Source organism: Salmo trutta, chromosome 35, assembly GCF_901001165.1.
Source record: "Salmo trutta chromosome 35, fSalTru1.1, whole genome shotgun sequence".
Lineage (NCBI taxonomy): Eukaryota > Metazoa > Chordata > Actinopteri > Salmoniformes > Salmonidae > Salmo > Salmo trutta.
In genome coordinates this window covers 15,208,223-15,223,901 of record NC_042991.1, presented here as the reverse complement: position 1 = coordinate 15,223,901, position 15,679 = coordinate 15,208,223, and the positions used below count along the sequence as shown (strand labels likewise).

General features: G+C 46.0%; 2 protein-coding genes across 3 annotated transcripts; both read left to right on the top strand.

Moving 5' to 3' along the window:
* Positions 1-3,128: 3,128 nt before the first annotated feature.
* LOC115174675 (protein SOGA3-like) lies at positions 3,129-7,724 on the top strand. Its single transcript, XM_029733445.1, has 8 exons — positions 3,129-3,902; positions 4,621-4,845; positions 5,089-5,247; positions 5,325-5,393; positions 5,518-5,787; positions 5,984-6,358; positions 6,546-7,166; positions 7,446-7,724. Exons 1-8 carry the CDS (start codon positions 3,756-3,758, stop codon positions 7,554-7,556), a joined length of 1,977 nt encoding a protein of 658 aa, XP_029589305.1. The 5' UTR covers positions 3,129-3,755; the 3' UTR covers positions 7,557-7,724.
* A 1,450-nt stretch (positions 7,725-9,174) lies between these two features.
* LOC115174676 (uncharacterized protein KIAA0408) lies at positions 9,175-15,371 on the top strand. 2 transcript variants are annotated; one of them, XM_029733447.1, is made up of 6 exons: positions 9,175-9,777; positions 11,420-11,730; positions 12,544-12,873; positions 13,309-13,391; positions 13,512-14,376; positions 14,446-15,371. In XM_029733447.1, the coding sequence occupies exons 2-6, from the start codon at positions 11,587-11,589 to the stop codon at positions 14,701-14,703; spliced, it is 1,680 nt and encodes a 559-aa protein (XP_029589307.1). In that variant the 5' UTR covers positions 9,175-9,777; positions 11,420-11,586; the 3' UTR covers positions 14,704-15,371. The 2 variants fall into 2 exon arrangements, with proteins under 2 accessions (XP_029589307.1, XP_029589306.1); XM_029733446.1 differs by having other exon boundaries at positions 13,282-13,391.
* Positions 15,372-15,679: the final 308 nt, after the last annotated feature.

Below are 15,679 nucleotides of genomic sequence, written 5' to 3'. Positions count from 1 at the left end.
TACATCGTTGTCACGTCATAGTCAACAAAGCTACTAGAACTAGAGCGTTAGTAAACCCGCTAAAATCATGCAGTACTTGTACAGTCTGCAGCAAGCAGTTTAGCAGTTACACCAGCGGGCCTTGGTGGCAATAACTTAATAAAACCAAAAGCTTACCTTGACTTGGAAGAGTTCCAGTGTTGAATAGCCATAGCCAGCTAGCTAACATAGCATCCCTCTCTGTTTGAGCTGGGTGTTTGTGTAGGCTAAACTAGCTAGCTGCATTTGATGCTAGCTAAGGAAGTGAAAGTGAAAAATATATATTCTTCGAAATATAGCTAGCTCTCGCTCTTTCTCGCGCTCTCTTTGTTCTCCTTTATTTTGGTAGAAATTAATTTGTCAACTACTCACCATATTTTATGCTCTGCAGTGCTAGCTAGCTGTAGCTTATGCTTTCAGTACTAAATTCATTCTCTGATCCTTTGATTGGGTGGACAACATGTCAGTTCATGCACCAAGAGCTCTGATATGTTGGAAGACGTCCTCCGGAAGTTGTCATAATTACTGTGAAAGTCTATGGAAGGAGATGAGCACCATGGGCCTCTTAGGTTTTGTATTGAAGTTAATGTACCCAGAGGAGGACAGAAGCTAACTGTCCTCCGGCTACACCATGGTGCTACCCTACAGAGAGCTGCTGAGGCTACTGTAGACCTTCATTGCAAAACAGTGGGTTTTAATCAATTATTTGGTGGAGAGAATATATTTAGTATAGGTTTATCTAAAAAGGATAACTTTTTTAATGTTTCACTCGTTCTATTTTTAGGAAATTCACTGAGGAGGATGGTCCTCCCCTTCCTCCTCTGAGGAGCCTCCACTTCTTCTCATCTCTGGCCCTGATGAGCAGGATTCCTCCACCTCTTCTCTCCTCTCCTGGCCCACCCTACCTCCCTCTCCCTCTGTCCCCTGGGTCAAGCAAATTCCTAGGAGTGACAGAGGTAGAGAGAGAGAGAGAGAGAGAGAGAGAGAGGCCTGTGTCTCTGGGGCTTGGCCAGACAGCTCTGCCCTAATCTGGGGGGGGGTAAATTGGCTTTAGCTGTAAAAGAGCTTATGCATACGTCACAAAGTGAGTTAACCCAGGAATTCAGGTCACTGTGGAAAAGAGGAGCCTTCTGTAATCTTCCTTTGGGTCGTTGACACTCACACATATGTACATACATCAAATCAAATTTTATTGGTCACTTACACATATTTAGCAGATGTCATTGCGGGTGTAGCGAGTTGCTTGTGTTCCTAGCTTGTGTTCCTACAGTCCAGTAGTATCTAACAATTCACAACAATACACACAATTCTAAAAGTAAAACAATGGAATTAAGAAATACCGGTATGCTTATACTATATACACACAGAGTTCACACACTGTCTCTTACACCCAATGCATAGACACATATGCAACATTCACACATGTTAACACACACACACAAAACTGCACATATGCAACACACACACATACTAGTCAGCTTCTGTGCCAAATGTTAACAGATACATGGAGAGGATTTTCACAAGACATCTAGTGACATCAGTGCTGACTCAATTTCCAGCCTCACTCCTAATGCTGTCACCGCCTTCCTCCTCATCTGCCTCTCTTTCATCAACACCTTTTTTCTGTTCCCCCTCCACAATCACCCTTCCTCCTATGGGAAGAAGAGGGATCTACATGAGCCGAGCTCTAAGAGGATTCCATCAGGGTCACTTAACACAGGTCACCATAACCTGTACTGCACTTGTGCTCTTAGCACTGCTCTGAACTCACACTAACTCACACTACCTCCTAACCACAGATCTAGGATCAGATTACCTACCCAATCTTAGCCTTAAACAAAAGATCTGACCCTGTATCAGTGTTGAGGGGGAAGTTCTAGCTTCATCCAAACTCACACTTGTGTAAGCTTTACACACACACCACCCATGATACTCTCATACAACCCCAGATTCAAACTGTCTGTCACCTGTCTGTCTGCCTTTGCCTGTCTGTCCAACTGTCCGTCCCTCTGTCTGTCTGTCTGTCTGTCTGTCTGTCTGTCTGTCTGTCTGTCCGTCCGTCCGTCCGTCCGTCCGTCCGTCCGTCCGTCTGTCCGTCTGTCACTCATCTCATTACCACTTATAACAACACCTTATTGTAACTAAGTTTGTTCATACAGTCAGTGTATCCTTGGCGACAACCTGTCTGCACACACAGATGATCCCTTTATGAAGGTACTGATAGGTGGATGGAGACCACCCTCCGATGGCCACAACATATCATTGCATGCACAATATGGGTTACTGAGTTCTTGAACTACTACCTAAGGCCTACTGGAGATACCTTGTAGCGGTTGGGAAAATAAGTAGAATACATTTGAAAGCAAAACAAAAACTATAGCCTATTCATTGTGTGCATGTTTTCAAGAAGTGTTGATGTAGACAGTAAAAAGGCTACAATGGGTTATTTACATTGGCCTGGAGAAAGATATTACATTGTTTGTTTCCTGGTTTGACGTTGACATCACCACGTCATGAATACTGTGTAGCTAGTCGTGCCCCTGCAGTGCCTATTGTGTCAGCATCTCTCTAGCCCTTTAGCACTGGGCTGAACCTGCACTTTCTCTCGCGGTAAGAAGCCTCATTCAAATAACACAGTGCGTTTGTTGACCATCTGTAGCCTAATATATTAACTCATGTTAGGCTATGTGCCATCTTTATTGAACAAAAGTTACAGAACTGTACAAAACTCGTTATATATAAACTATGCATGTATACATTTAATTGTATCACTTGTAGCCTATCACTAGGCTATACGTACTGAATAGTAGCCTAGCCTTGTATAGCCTAAATTAGATTCCCATTTGCCAATAAACAGAAGCCTATTGGCTTTGGGTCTTTTTCAAAGTCAATATTATTTCAATGTCATTCTGCAGACGTCATGTCCCTTTTGCATTTCAGCCAGAATTGCCATTTAAATGTTGGAATGTTGGAACTGGTTGACCATCATATTTAATTGCAACTTTTATCAACCGGATAGACCTAATATATCAAGACTTATATTATGTTTTTATTATTGCCATAACTAACAATCATACTTTGCAGTCACTTTGAGATGGGCGAGTGGAAAAGTCAAGGCTGGTGGGTGACACGACTGCCGCAAGCGGCGCTGCGGATTTTCCAGCGGCAGCAGCAGACAATAGCACAGGGAGGAGGCAGCATCGGGCTCCCTCTCCGGACAGAATCCGGGAATGCGCCTCAAAATCAGCCCCAAAATCCTCCGGCAGATCCAAAAATATAGTTTCAAAAGGAGGATCGAGGAATAAGGTAGTAAACGAGGGGCTTAGGACCGCTGTCGTGAGGGAGAAGGAGATCGAGAGATGCGACGTTGCAGCTGTTTACCCAGATGGTGCTGAAACGGATGCTGTCAATGCCAACAGGGTGGATGCTAGCAGAGAAGATACAGAGGAGATATTTCACCAGATTCTCAAACCCGTAGTTCGTCGTTAGGTGTATCCCTGCCTCAAAGGCCTGTCTTCCCAACATATTGGGTCATACCGGCTCAAGCACCGCGTGTTTGGTGAAAGGGATAACGAAGAAGCGGGGAAGTCGGTGAAAGCTTCAGCGGGCTACTGCAGGGACAGAAGCGGGGAATACGTGGGCTGCGGGCTGGGCCTTAGTCTGTGGAGCGAGGGTTGCTTGCTGACTGAACTCTGCACTTCCACCTACATAAGAAACTGAAGAGAAGCATCAGCAAGATGCACACGGCTGACAGCGCGGAGGCCGGGCCGGAGGCCGCGCCGGAACCGTCTACAGGGACCATAGAGGCGGAGTTCGTGACACAGCAAGACGAGGGCCTTGAGGACGAATTGGAGAGACTGGTGGATGAGAATGAAGATCTAAAGGTTTGGCATCACTGACATCCAATAATAGTCAATCTATACAAACACATTGTTTTTGCAGATCCAGTAACTGAACTGGTAGGCCACTTTTTGTTTGATAAGATTGAATTCAGGCCTATTCCCCAAAGTTTGGCATTACTAACATATGCTCATATATTCCAATGTAATCTTATATATATTAGCATAAGTGAAAAGGTAGGCTTATTTCGTGTTTGATGATAACACTGCAACTGACATAGTATAAATATTCCATGCATATTCCCCGAGGTTTATTATTAAGGATATACTGGAAAACTGTATGTTGATACAATGAAGCAAGCTTATTTTTTTAGCCCACTGGGTAGGCCAAGTGAACAGTTGTTATTCTTTCTGTAACATTTGCAAAGAACTGATGTAGAAATGTGCCTAGTTCCCTTGGTTTGTTATTGATGCTTGCGAAAGCTAAATGATTTAGGTAGCCCTATAGCTACAAGGCAAACCCCTCTTCCCTATTCAGAACAATGAATGGCACCATCCTGTGTTTAGCCTACTTCTATTCATTGATTGACATAATAATGAATAAGACCCTATTGATCGGTTCAGATTAGCTTGTCCCTATTCAATTACATCATCTTCAGAGGACCTAAACACTCTAACAATGCCAATAATGCTGAAGCGTGAGCCCGCGCCCCCTGTTGGCTACCAGTGCCTGATTGGCTGATCACTCATATTGATGTTCCAGATGGAGATCGAGGAGATGAGGACAGAGATGGATGAGATGCGTGACACCTTCTACGAGGAGGACACGTGCCAGCTGCAGGAAATGAGGCGCGAGCTGGAGCGAGCCAATAAGAACTGCCGGATCCTCCAGTACCGGCTGAGGAAGGCTGAGAGGAAGAAGCTGCGCTACGCCCAGACAGGAGAAATCGACGAGGAACTACTGAGGAGCCTGGAGCAGGACCTGAAGGTAGGGAGGGAGTGTGTGTGTGTGTGTGTGTGTGTGTGTGTGTGTGTGTGTGTGTGTGTGTGTGTGTGTGTGTGTGTGTGTGTGTGTGTGTGTGTGTGTGTGTGTGTGTGTGTGTGTGTGTGTGTGTGTGTCGGTAGGCTTGATGTTGAAACTAATTTTATTACTTGCTTAATGCACTGTCCATTCACCTCCATAATTAATTCAATCAACTTAAATCAATGTCCCTGATTCTGTTTAATGCAGGTAGCGAAGGATGTGTCTGTGAGACTGCACCATGAGCTGGAGAATGTGGAGGAGAAACGCACAAAGACAGAGGACGAAAACGAGAAACTGAGGCAGAAACTCATCGAGGTGGAGGTGACCAAACAGGCCCTTCAGAATGAGCTGGACAAAGTCAAGGAGGTAAGAACATTCACCCACATTATACAATCTATACAGCACATATTTTGCTGTAACACTCGTTATTCAATTCCCAACAGTCTCAGAAGAGAAGAGGAAGCAAGGAGGTTCAAAAGTCAGACAAGAAGTCTGCCCAGACCCCAACAGAGGTGAGGGATCACCATGAAATGCTTTTATAAAACAATAAAAAGTGTTTTTTCCAAACACGAGCGAGAGTTGTGTCTCCTGTACATCAGAACTGCATTATCTTCCTTCCAATTCCCCTTCTCTCAGGATGACAACGATGATCTCAAGTGCCAGCTGGCCTTCATCAAGGAAGAGGCTGTGTTGTTGAGGAAGAAGACAGCTAAGATCGACAAGGAGAAGGACCGTCTGGAGGCGGAGCTACAGAAGTACCGCTCCTTCTACGGGGACCTAGACAGCCCCCACCCCAAGGGTGAGGCCTGGGGACCCCCCACCACCCGTGAGTCCGAGCTGAAGCTGCGTCTGCGCCTGGTGGAGGAGGAGGCTAACATCCTGGGGAGGAAGATCGTGGAGCTGGAGGTGAGAGATACAGGATGTGATGCAGAGTGTTTGATGTAGGTTATGACATGAAAGAGACCAGGAAATAAGTTTGCACATGGGAACACACCTGTTCCAAGCATTTCTGCCTGTTCTGTTCAGAAGGTGCTTACAGAGAGAGGAAGATAGTGATTCATAACATAACTGACCAATCCGTCTTCATGTCATGTGTTTCCAGGTGGAGAACCGGGGTCTGAGGGCGGAGCTGGACGACCTCAGGGGTGAAGGGGAGGTAGAAGGCGGGTCCAGTGGGGGGGCTGTTGGCGGGATGGGGGCGGGCCGGGGCCATGGGGAGGCTATGACAGAGCTGAGGCAGCAGCTGCAGCTGGTGGAGGACGAGGCAGAGCTCCTGAGGAGGAACCTGGCCGACGCTGAGGATCACAACAAGAGAGTGACGGGAGAACTCAACAAGCTCAGGTTTAAGGCCGGGACCCACGAGGGAGGGGCAAGGCATGGAGGAGGGGCGGCAGGGGGAGTATGTTCGGAGAAGGCAGAGGCACTGCAGGAGGAACTGAAGACGGCCCGGCTACAGATTAATGATCTCAGTGGGAAGGTGAGTCAGTCTTCCACATTTGTTTTTCTGGTTTATTTCCGTGACCTTTAACATATATTGAAAGTCAAAATTGCTGTACAGACAATATGGTAAACAAAAAGGTATCGCTAGAATCAAAGATGAAAACAAAGATCAAACGTCATAAACATATCATGCCTCATTCAGCCAGTCCTATTCTCTCTCCCAGGTGATGCAGCTGCAGTATGAGAAGCGTGTTCTGCTCTCCAACATGCAGCGTTACGACCTGGCCTCCCACCTGGCCCTAAGGGGGGGCATCAGCCCTCGGGACAGTGATGCAGAGAGTGATGCAGGAGGGACCGGACCAAGCGGGCGCCGCGAAAGCGATGATGATGACTCCTCCTCTCGCCTCCTGCCCCCGCACCGCAAACGTGAGGGCCCAGTGGGCGGGGAGAGTGACTCGGACGAGGTGCGGAACCAAACCCGCTGCCTCACGCCTACCCGGGGTCTATATACCCCACCCCCTGAGACCGCCGCCCGCTTCCTGCCCCGCAACCTACGGGATCGCCAGCAGATGATTGACATTCGAGTGGAGGCGGAGCGTCTTGGCAGGACCATCGACCGGCTCATCGCCGACACGGCAACTATCATCGCAGAGGCACGGGTGTACGTTTCCAACAGCGACCTGTATGGGCGGGGTGAGGAGGAGGAGGAGGGCGGGAGGATCAGGGAGCATGAGCTGCTGTACAGGATCAATGCCCAGATGAAGGCCTTCAGGAAGGAGCTACAGGGCTTCATAGACAGACTGGAGGTGCCCAAACCTGAGGACAGGGAGGAGGAACCACTGTCGGTAAGTGTGTGTGTGTGTGTGTGTGTGTGTGTGTGTGTGTGTGCGTGCGCGTGCGCACGTGCGCACGTGCGCGTGCGTGCGTGCGTGCGTGCGTGTGTGTGTTTCTTAATTAAAGAGATGTAGACTTGACCATGCCTGTTTGGCTGTATCAACATAGTCTCTTCACTCGTCCGTCACCATTAAATATTCTGCTGACTTTATTCTCCTTCTTTCTCTGACCCTATTTTCCCTCTCGTTTCCCCTCTGTTGACACTCATGTTCTGTTCATCCTCTGCCCAGATGTTTCAGCCCATCATTTTACTCATCCTCATTCTAGTCTTATTCTCCTCCCACTCCTATGCCACCATCTTTAAACTTGTCTTTCTGTTTACCCTTTTCTTCGTCCTGTGATCCCGCCTCCCTCAATAGCATAGCCGCATCCTTTGTTTGTTTGTTTCTGTTATTTTTTTAAACATTTGTCGCCAAGGTCACCGAATGTACAGGAGCCTCCCTCTTCAAGCACAGGTCACAGTCACATAACAGGATATATGCTTAGGTTCAACACTGGAGACTACTTTTCCCACCACCCACCACTTCCTTCATCACCCCCAAGAAAAGGTGAGTTAGCATAACATCTGTTTTGCCCAATTCCAAAATCAAATCCTATAGCCATAGTCCCTACCTGCAAAGAAATGTTGTAGCCTATAGGTAGGCCACCATCATGTGGTAGTATATAAGAAATGTTATAGCCTATAGGTAGGCCACCATCATGTGGTAGTATATAAGAAATGTTATAGCCTATAGGTAGGCCACCATCATGTGGTAGTATATAAGAAATGTTATAGCCTATAGGTAGGCCACCATCATGTGGTAGTATATAAGAAATGTTGTAGCCTATAGGTAGGCCACCATCATGTGGTAGAATATAAGAAATGTTGTAGCCTATAGGTAGGCCACCATCATGTGGTAGAATATAAGAAATGTTGTAGCCTATAGGTAGGCCACCATCATGTGGTAGTATATAAGAAATGTTGTAGCCTATAGGTAGGACACCATCATGTGGTAGAATATAAGAAATGTTGTAGCCTATAGGTAGGCCACCATCATGTGGTAGTATATAAGAAATGTAGACCTACAATCTGATAGGGAAGGTGGAGTTTCCTCCTCATTGCTTACAAAAGTGTAAAAGATCAGATTTTAACCAAACAAGTAAATTGTGGTGATTCAGAACCATGGTCAACGACAATCAGAATTCCGATTCAGCACCTGTACAGCGAGGACAGCGACAATGCAAACGAAGAATGTTTGCCCTTAACTCAGTGTTTCCCAAACTCAATCCTCGGGACTCCAAGGGGTGCACGATTTTTGTCCTAACACTACATAGCTGATTCAAATGATAAAAGCTTGATTGATTGTTGATTATTTGAATCAGCTGTGAAGTGTTAGGGCAAAAACCAAAAAGTGCACCCGAGGACCGATTTTGTCAAACCCTGCCCTAACTATTTGATACGGACTCTGCAGAAGTCTGGGCATTCATACTTCTTGCGCTTTAATGCGGAGCTATATGGAGTCCTCTGCATTGTTACAACATTTGAGAGGCGCATGGCGTGGCTCTGGAGGCTTCGCAACTGCGTCACACCATCCATAAGACGCCTCCGACCACATTTTCAGATCAAGCATAACTTGGCTCATAGTGTGAGGATTCCCACATTCCTATCCACACCAAATATATTTTGGTTTTGAGCTATCAGATGCCTTTTGCAACACACTGTTTATGTCGACAAGTGCCCATCATGTCAGTGAACTATTTGGGTCTGAACCTAATGGGGGTCGCATGACGCGGGCGATGATATTGTGCAACCTTCATCAACAGCAATGGCAATGTCAAAATAAATAAACGGTAAAATAGTAGTGAAATTGGAGTAAAGTACCTGCCAATGCGCCAGATATAAAGTTTTTCGAGAAAAAAAACCGAATTAAAATAATGTTAGCGCAGGTGTCACATATAGGCTACATTTTGGCAATCAAAATTGTAAACAAATAAGAGTAGTTTGGAGTCACAAAACGAAATCTGCCAAGCACCCCAAAGCGGAGTGGCAACAGGAGTGCCTATTGGCTCAGAGCTCGGCAGCTGAAATAGCTATGCAAACAGTTTCCCTCTCTACATTGCTTTTTAATTATAGATAGGATGCGAGTGACGACAGTCGTCCCATCGAGACCTCAAATGCTGGAATAAATTTGACATTAAGATACTTGATCTTGGCTCCAGTGATGCGACGTAAATACGAGGTGCACTATAAAGCCTGGGTCCCTCTCTGGAACATAAGTTGTTTACCCTGAAAAAAGGTGCCTGCTCTGGACATAACCCTGCCCAGGCTTGACGAGAGAGGGCTCCTTTAAAATCCAATCCGCGGGACTTTACGTAATAGAACAGAGGCACAAAAGCGAAGATTTCGCAACAAGGGGATTGACTCGAGCCGTGGAAGCGCAGCCGCCACCGGGCAAACAGAGGGTCTGAAGAGGTTCACGGTGAATACCTTGGCTAGACTGAAATCAGGATGAAGTATCTGCCCCTGCGATATATCCTCAGCGATTAACAATACAATCGTCAAGGAGAATATTGAACAGCCAGGTAAGGCCACATGAAGAAGTTAATATTTAAATGTGTTTTATTTTATGGATATGGAGAGTTCCATTAAGTTTTGTTTTACGCATCTCTACAACTTGGGTTTCTAACAATAATTGGACATAATCATTGGACAAAGCACTTAATAAGGACAAGTAGTAAAATATAACATTGCAGATCCACTGTGGGCTTGATGTATTGGGTCACATTTCATCAACCTCTGCCTCCCCTTTGGGAGGCACCACCAAATAGGTTACATTGGGTCATGAGGGAATATATTTATCATAGGCCTATTAATATTCAAAACACACGCCATGCGTGTTTATTCTCGCTCTCGCTCTTTCTCTTTCTCTTTATCGCTCTCCAAGTTCTCGATGCATAGTTACAGGTTTGTATTATAAACATATCCGTACTCTTACATCACAATATGACTGGTTGGTGTTCGGGTACTTTCGAGGTGGTAAAAGCACATAATATATAACATTCGGTGGTAGCAAACCATCGGCCTTCTAAAATTACCTGATGTACTGTAATACATAAATAAAACGGTAGGCCTACGGAAACCCGTTTAAGCCAAGCCAATACGCGCCACTATGCAGCATTACGGCCAATTTTCGAGAGGTGAGTTGGTCATGCAGCATGCAGCCGAGTGCGAAATGAACTTATCGTTTAGCGGTGACACGGAGGGCACACATTTCCATTGTTCGCAACGTGTAACTGAAGGCGTAGAAGAAATGCGTCTTGCGGGTAACCTGTACGTGTTGAATAGTTGGGGGGTTGTATTCGACATACACCCCACTTTTGAAAAAATGGGGAATATGTCCTCATTAAAATGGTCCATGGCTGCAGATTGGAAGGTTTCCAAAGTTCCATTATAGAAAATTGGGAAGGACAGAGCGAAGCGTTGGAGCAGATAGGATAGTGACCAACAGCCAAATAGTGAGGTTGTCACCCTACACCAGGCCTTCCTTGGCATGTGTCACATAGGTATCTTAAAGGACTATGAAATATGGCTGGGAATACAGAGGGCTTGCCCAAAATGCTTTGAATCTTTCCACGAAATCCACAAAATGTATTTATTCAGATTAGATTCAGATTGTGTAATAGTCATTTGTACAGGGTTTCAGGTGTGACTGCAGGGTACAGTACAAATCTTAGGCTTCGAGCTCCAACATGCAGGACTAGTGAAATATAATAATGAAAATAGTAATAAAAACAATATAAATAGCACTATATACATAATAACAACTGGAACTGTGGCAGTGATGAATAAATAAATGACCATTGGGGTGGAGGCAGAGTATAGACTGTTGAGGGAGTGAGGTGGAATGACCATAGGGGGACAGCAGCATTACCATTGAGTGAAATACAAATAGAAAAGTACATATTTACAACTGCAACAGTGATGAATGTCATTGGGGTGGGGGTAGAGTAAAGTCTGTTGGGGGGGGGGGGGGGCAGGAGAAAGAATGTCCATGGGGGAGTAGCAGGTAAGGTAAGTGAGAGTTGAGGGTGGGGGGGTAGCAGGGAGAATGTCCATGGGGAGTAGACCCTTTGAGTCCATTTGTTTACTGGTTGACTAATGTACTCTAGTTCTCCCATGTCTTATCGTCCACAATAATCATCCCCATCCTCTCTTCCTTTGCAGTGTTCCGCTAACATTTCCACACCTTCAAGACAGAAAGACAAAAAGCTAGGAAGTTGAAAAAGAAAGGAAGTTAGGAAGTTTAAACAGAAGAAGGAAGAAGAAGTTGTGGTGGAAGAAAAGAAAGTTTGTGACAGGAAGTAAAAAGTTGCTGCAGGAAGCGGCCCAAAATGGCGGCCACAGAACTGCAGCGCGGTCTGGAGCAGGCTGGGCGGGGCTGGGGAACAGAGAAGGTGGAGCTTCTGGACAGCTTCGACTCAGAGATGCAGGAATGGGAGGACCAGCTGCAGGACATGCAGAGGAAGATAGAGGAGGTGAGTGGTCAACCACGGTCAGATGTGTTCCATCAAGGTCTAAAATAAAGTAAAACCTCATCCAAATACATGGGATAGTCCAAACATGGTCCAACATGCTCAAGCACAATTCTGACACAGTCAAACAAGATCCTAGGTAGAGTAACATTACCTGAAATGGGGTATCAGTAGTGTGAACATTTTCACTTTGAGATAGTGTCTTTCTCGTCTCGCACCCTTGGTCTTCCTTGAAGAGTGTTTAACTGGTTGTGTGTGTGTGTGTGTGTGTGTGTGTGTGTGTGTGTGTGTGTGTGTGTGTGTGTGTGTGTGTGTGTGTGTGTGTGTGTGTGTGTGTGTGTGTGTGTGTGTGTGTGTGTTATAATAATGTCGGAACCACGGCCCTTCTTCAGACCCCATGTCCCCTCTGGAGTAATGATACAGACAGATATTAACAAGCTAATTAAACTGTGATGTGCTGACAGACAGTCAGAACACTGTGAAAGATGATATTGGTGAATGCATTAAAGCTTAAAATAACGACGCAAGCACACGCTCCCTCCAACTGACATAACAAATGTGTAGATTATAAAAATAGTTGGGTTGTGTAACTATTTTGGGATGGCTATATGGATTGCGTAAACAAGGTTGACATTGTCGTACAGACTTGTTTTGTGTACATATTGTCTTGTAGCTGTATGTACGTTTAGGTTTTGGAACACGCCTAAGTTGTAAGTGTAAATAATTAGTCTAATTGGGGAATACAACTATTCCAACTTGTGTTCACGTTGTGAAAGTAGGTTTCTGACAACCATAATGTTTATGCTCCTATTTCAGCTTTACAATGAGGTGCAGGCTCGTAGAGGGGGAAATGATGTCACCATGGACAACAGCAAAAGTGATAGGATGCACCATGGCAATGGCTTCTGTGACCTGCCTGGCAGCCATAGCAACAGAACCAAGGACCACCCCAGAGCTGTTGTTGTGCCAAATCACTGTAGCAATGGTTGTAGTCATGGCCCCAGCGGTTACGGCGAACCCGTCAACCATCAGATTGGTGGCTATTATCCAAATTGCAATGGTGCGGTGGAACTTGAAGACTTGTTGCAGGATTATCTTGGACATGGTCACGGAAAGACCTGGAAGACCAACTCAGCTCTCAACAATGTGAGTAGCTACAGTAACTAAGGATTAAAGTTGATAGGCAGCCCCGTCCAAAAAAAACTATCTTTACCCTATGTCTCACCCCATTGGTGTTTGCAGATCCGAAAGAATCTGATGGGTGGAAGCAATATGGTAGAAACTCCACTTAGCTCATTGGAAGACTAGATGGGGCCACCACCATATTTATTATACCTATATTGTTCACTTCAAGTCTTCAAACATTTGAGGGGCAGGGCCTAAGCAGGGTTGTTTTCAGTAATAAACATTTAAATAGATTACATGTAACTGGCACGTGTCAATACTCCGCTGGAAAAAGCATCAGCCATGCCAGTGTGGCTGTATAGCTGAATTTGATATACTGTATCTTTGCTAGTTGCACTATTCTACATCACTGATTATTTCCCCTCCCAGGTAACCCTTGTCCCACTTCTCTCTCAGCATCTGAAGGAGATCACTAGAGGGAGCCAGGATCAGTCTGTGCACCAGGATGCGATGAAGAGGAGGCCCGTTGAGAATGAGCGGTAAGAAGGACCTCACTGATACTGAGATGACAAGATCATTTAGAGAGTAAAATCCACCTATACGATTTTGTATTTTAGTTATTTTACTCATTGAGTTATTTGCTTGTTAATCTGTTTTAGGATTGCTCAGGTGCGGTTTGCGGACGAGGAGGCTGAGAACAGGAAGAACAGAGTGTCACACAGAAAGAGTTCCCCCTGCAGGGACCTTAACAAGCCCCCTCTTAGACAGAGAGAAGGCCCTCCCGTACCCCCCCGCTCCACCTCCCAGGTGGCCTCATCTGAGCCTTCCCCAGCCCTCGACAGAAAGTCCCACCCCCCTGGGGTCCTTGTGGACAAGAAGTGTGGTAGCCCCTCGGTCCTCAGGAAGTTTGGGGCCATGCTCCAGAAGAACGAGGGGAAAACCCTCACCAACACCGGTGTGGTGACCAACCAGGTGCCTATCGAGAACAAGTGCCCCACCCCCGTCTGTCAGCGCAAAGAGCTGGGCGGCAGCAGGGTGCCTGGGCGCTTGCCTGTCCAGAAATGCCAGGCGGATTCCATCATGCTTACAGTGGAGATGGACCCCAGCAAAGAACGAGGATCTGGTGGGGCAGTGAGAGACTATAGGAGAGAGAGCCAGCTTGGTGAGGGTAGAGGCACCTCAATGGGTAGCTATGCTCACCCTAAAGGACCCCAGGCAGGGCGTCAGAGGAGGACCGAGGCCAAAGCAAGGGCCCTCGGAGGGGCAGACAGAGAGACAGACATTGGTCTTGTCCAGGGCGAGAGGGCCAGGAGGCCTGCATACCAGCCTAGGGAGCCCATACTGGACTACAGGAACTTGAGTGGGTCCCATGTTGGAGCTCAGAGGATTCAGAGGGGAGGGCCAGTTGCAGGTCAGAATAAGGACGATGGACTCATTGAGCTTCTGGATATGCTGGACATCGAGCACGAGTACAACTCCAGCCCCCGAGCCACAAAGACTGTCTACAGAAAGGACACACAGAAGGTGAGATAGGCATAGCAAACACACAAACACACAGTCTTGATCTGACCCACTCTTATCGTCTCTCTCCAGGTGAGCCCAGCCGAGTTGTCCCCAGCAACCCCGTCACTGAACTTCTCTCGTCCTGCCCGCCCAGCCAATCAACGCCCTCCATCCAGGTGGGCTAGCTGTGCTCCCACTGCCTTGATCTCTGCCCCCTCCGGTCCAATGTCCCGTGCCCCAAGCCCCTTGGCACACACCCCTAGCCCCATAGCAAGAACCCCAAGCCCCGCCCTAAAGCAGCAATCTTTCTGCTCCTATTTGCTCCACACCGAGACTGTCATCATGTGAGAGACATGTTCCCCGACCCCCTTTTAACCCCGCCTCCCCTCCCCCAAATCAACCCCACAGGACTCGGATGATATAGTCTGCCCTCTCTGGAAATACTAAAGAGTGTTCTTTCTATCCGTCTTGAAAAGAAGTGCTTGAAGAGATTTTCTATGAGATTACTTAGAATGACTTACACATATAAGAAACAAAATGGTTGACTCCTATTCAGTCTCCAGTGTTACTGTGGCCTTCCTTTCTCCTGTGCCAAACTTCTTTACTTTTTGTTTTTTTCACTTTTACTTCCCTTTCTTATATTCTTTTGTTTTCTCTTTATTTTTTATTGACGATTTTTGGATTGCTGTGTATAATGCGATACAGCATGGCCCCCTTACTTGCGAGTGCGTGTCCCTGTGTGTGTGTGTGTGTGTGTGTGTGTGTGTGTGTGTGTGTCAATCCTAATGAGTGCCATGTTGGCTTGTTTTTAAAAGCGAGTTGGCCGTGTCCTGTCACCACAGCAGCAACATGCTAACTGTCTATAGTGTGTTTTACTGTGTCATATTATCACAATAACGAATTTGAAAATGTTCACGTAACCATAGTAAGACATACAGTTATGACTATGTAATGCTTCTGCTGTCCTTTTTTCTCTCTTGATAATAAATAAACACGACAGTGCTTTAACAAACAGAGTTCGTCTATCTGTAGAAGTCTTGTTTGATGACTTATTTAATTGGTTGGGGGTGACGGGGTGTAGCTACTTTCATGTACCGACACTACAGAGATTCACTACCATGTTTACCCCATACTGAAAAAGTAATATATCGGAATATGGTTCAATAAAATAGAAATAGATTTAAGTACAGTACCAGTCAAAGTGTGGACACATCTACTCATTCCAGGGTTTTTCTTAATTTTTACTATTTTCTACAATGTAGAATGATAGTGAAGACATCAAAACTATGAAATAACACATGGAATCATGTAGTAAGTAGAAAAG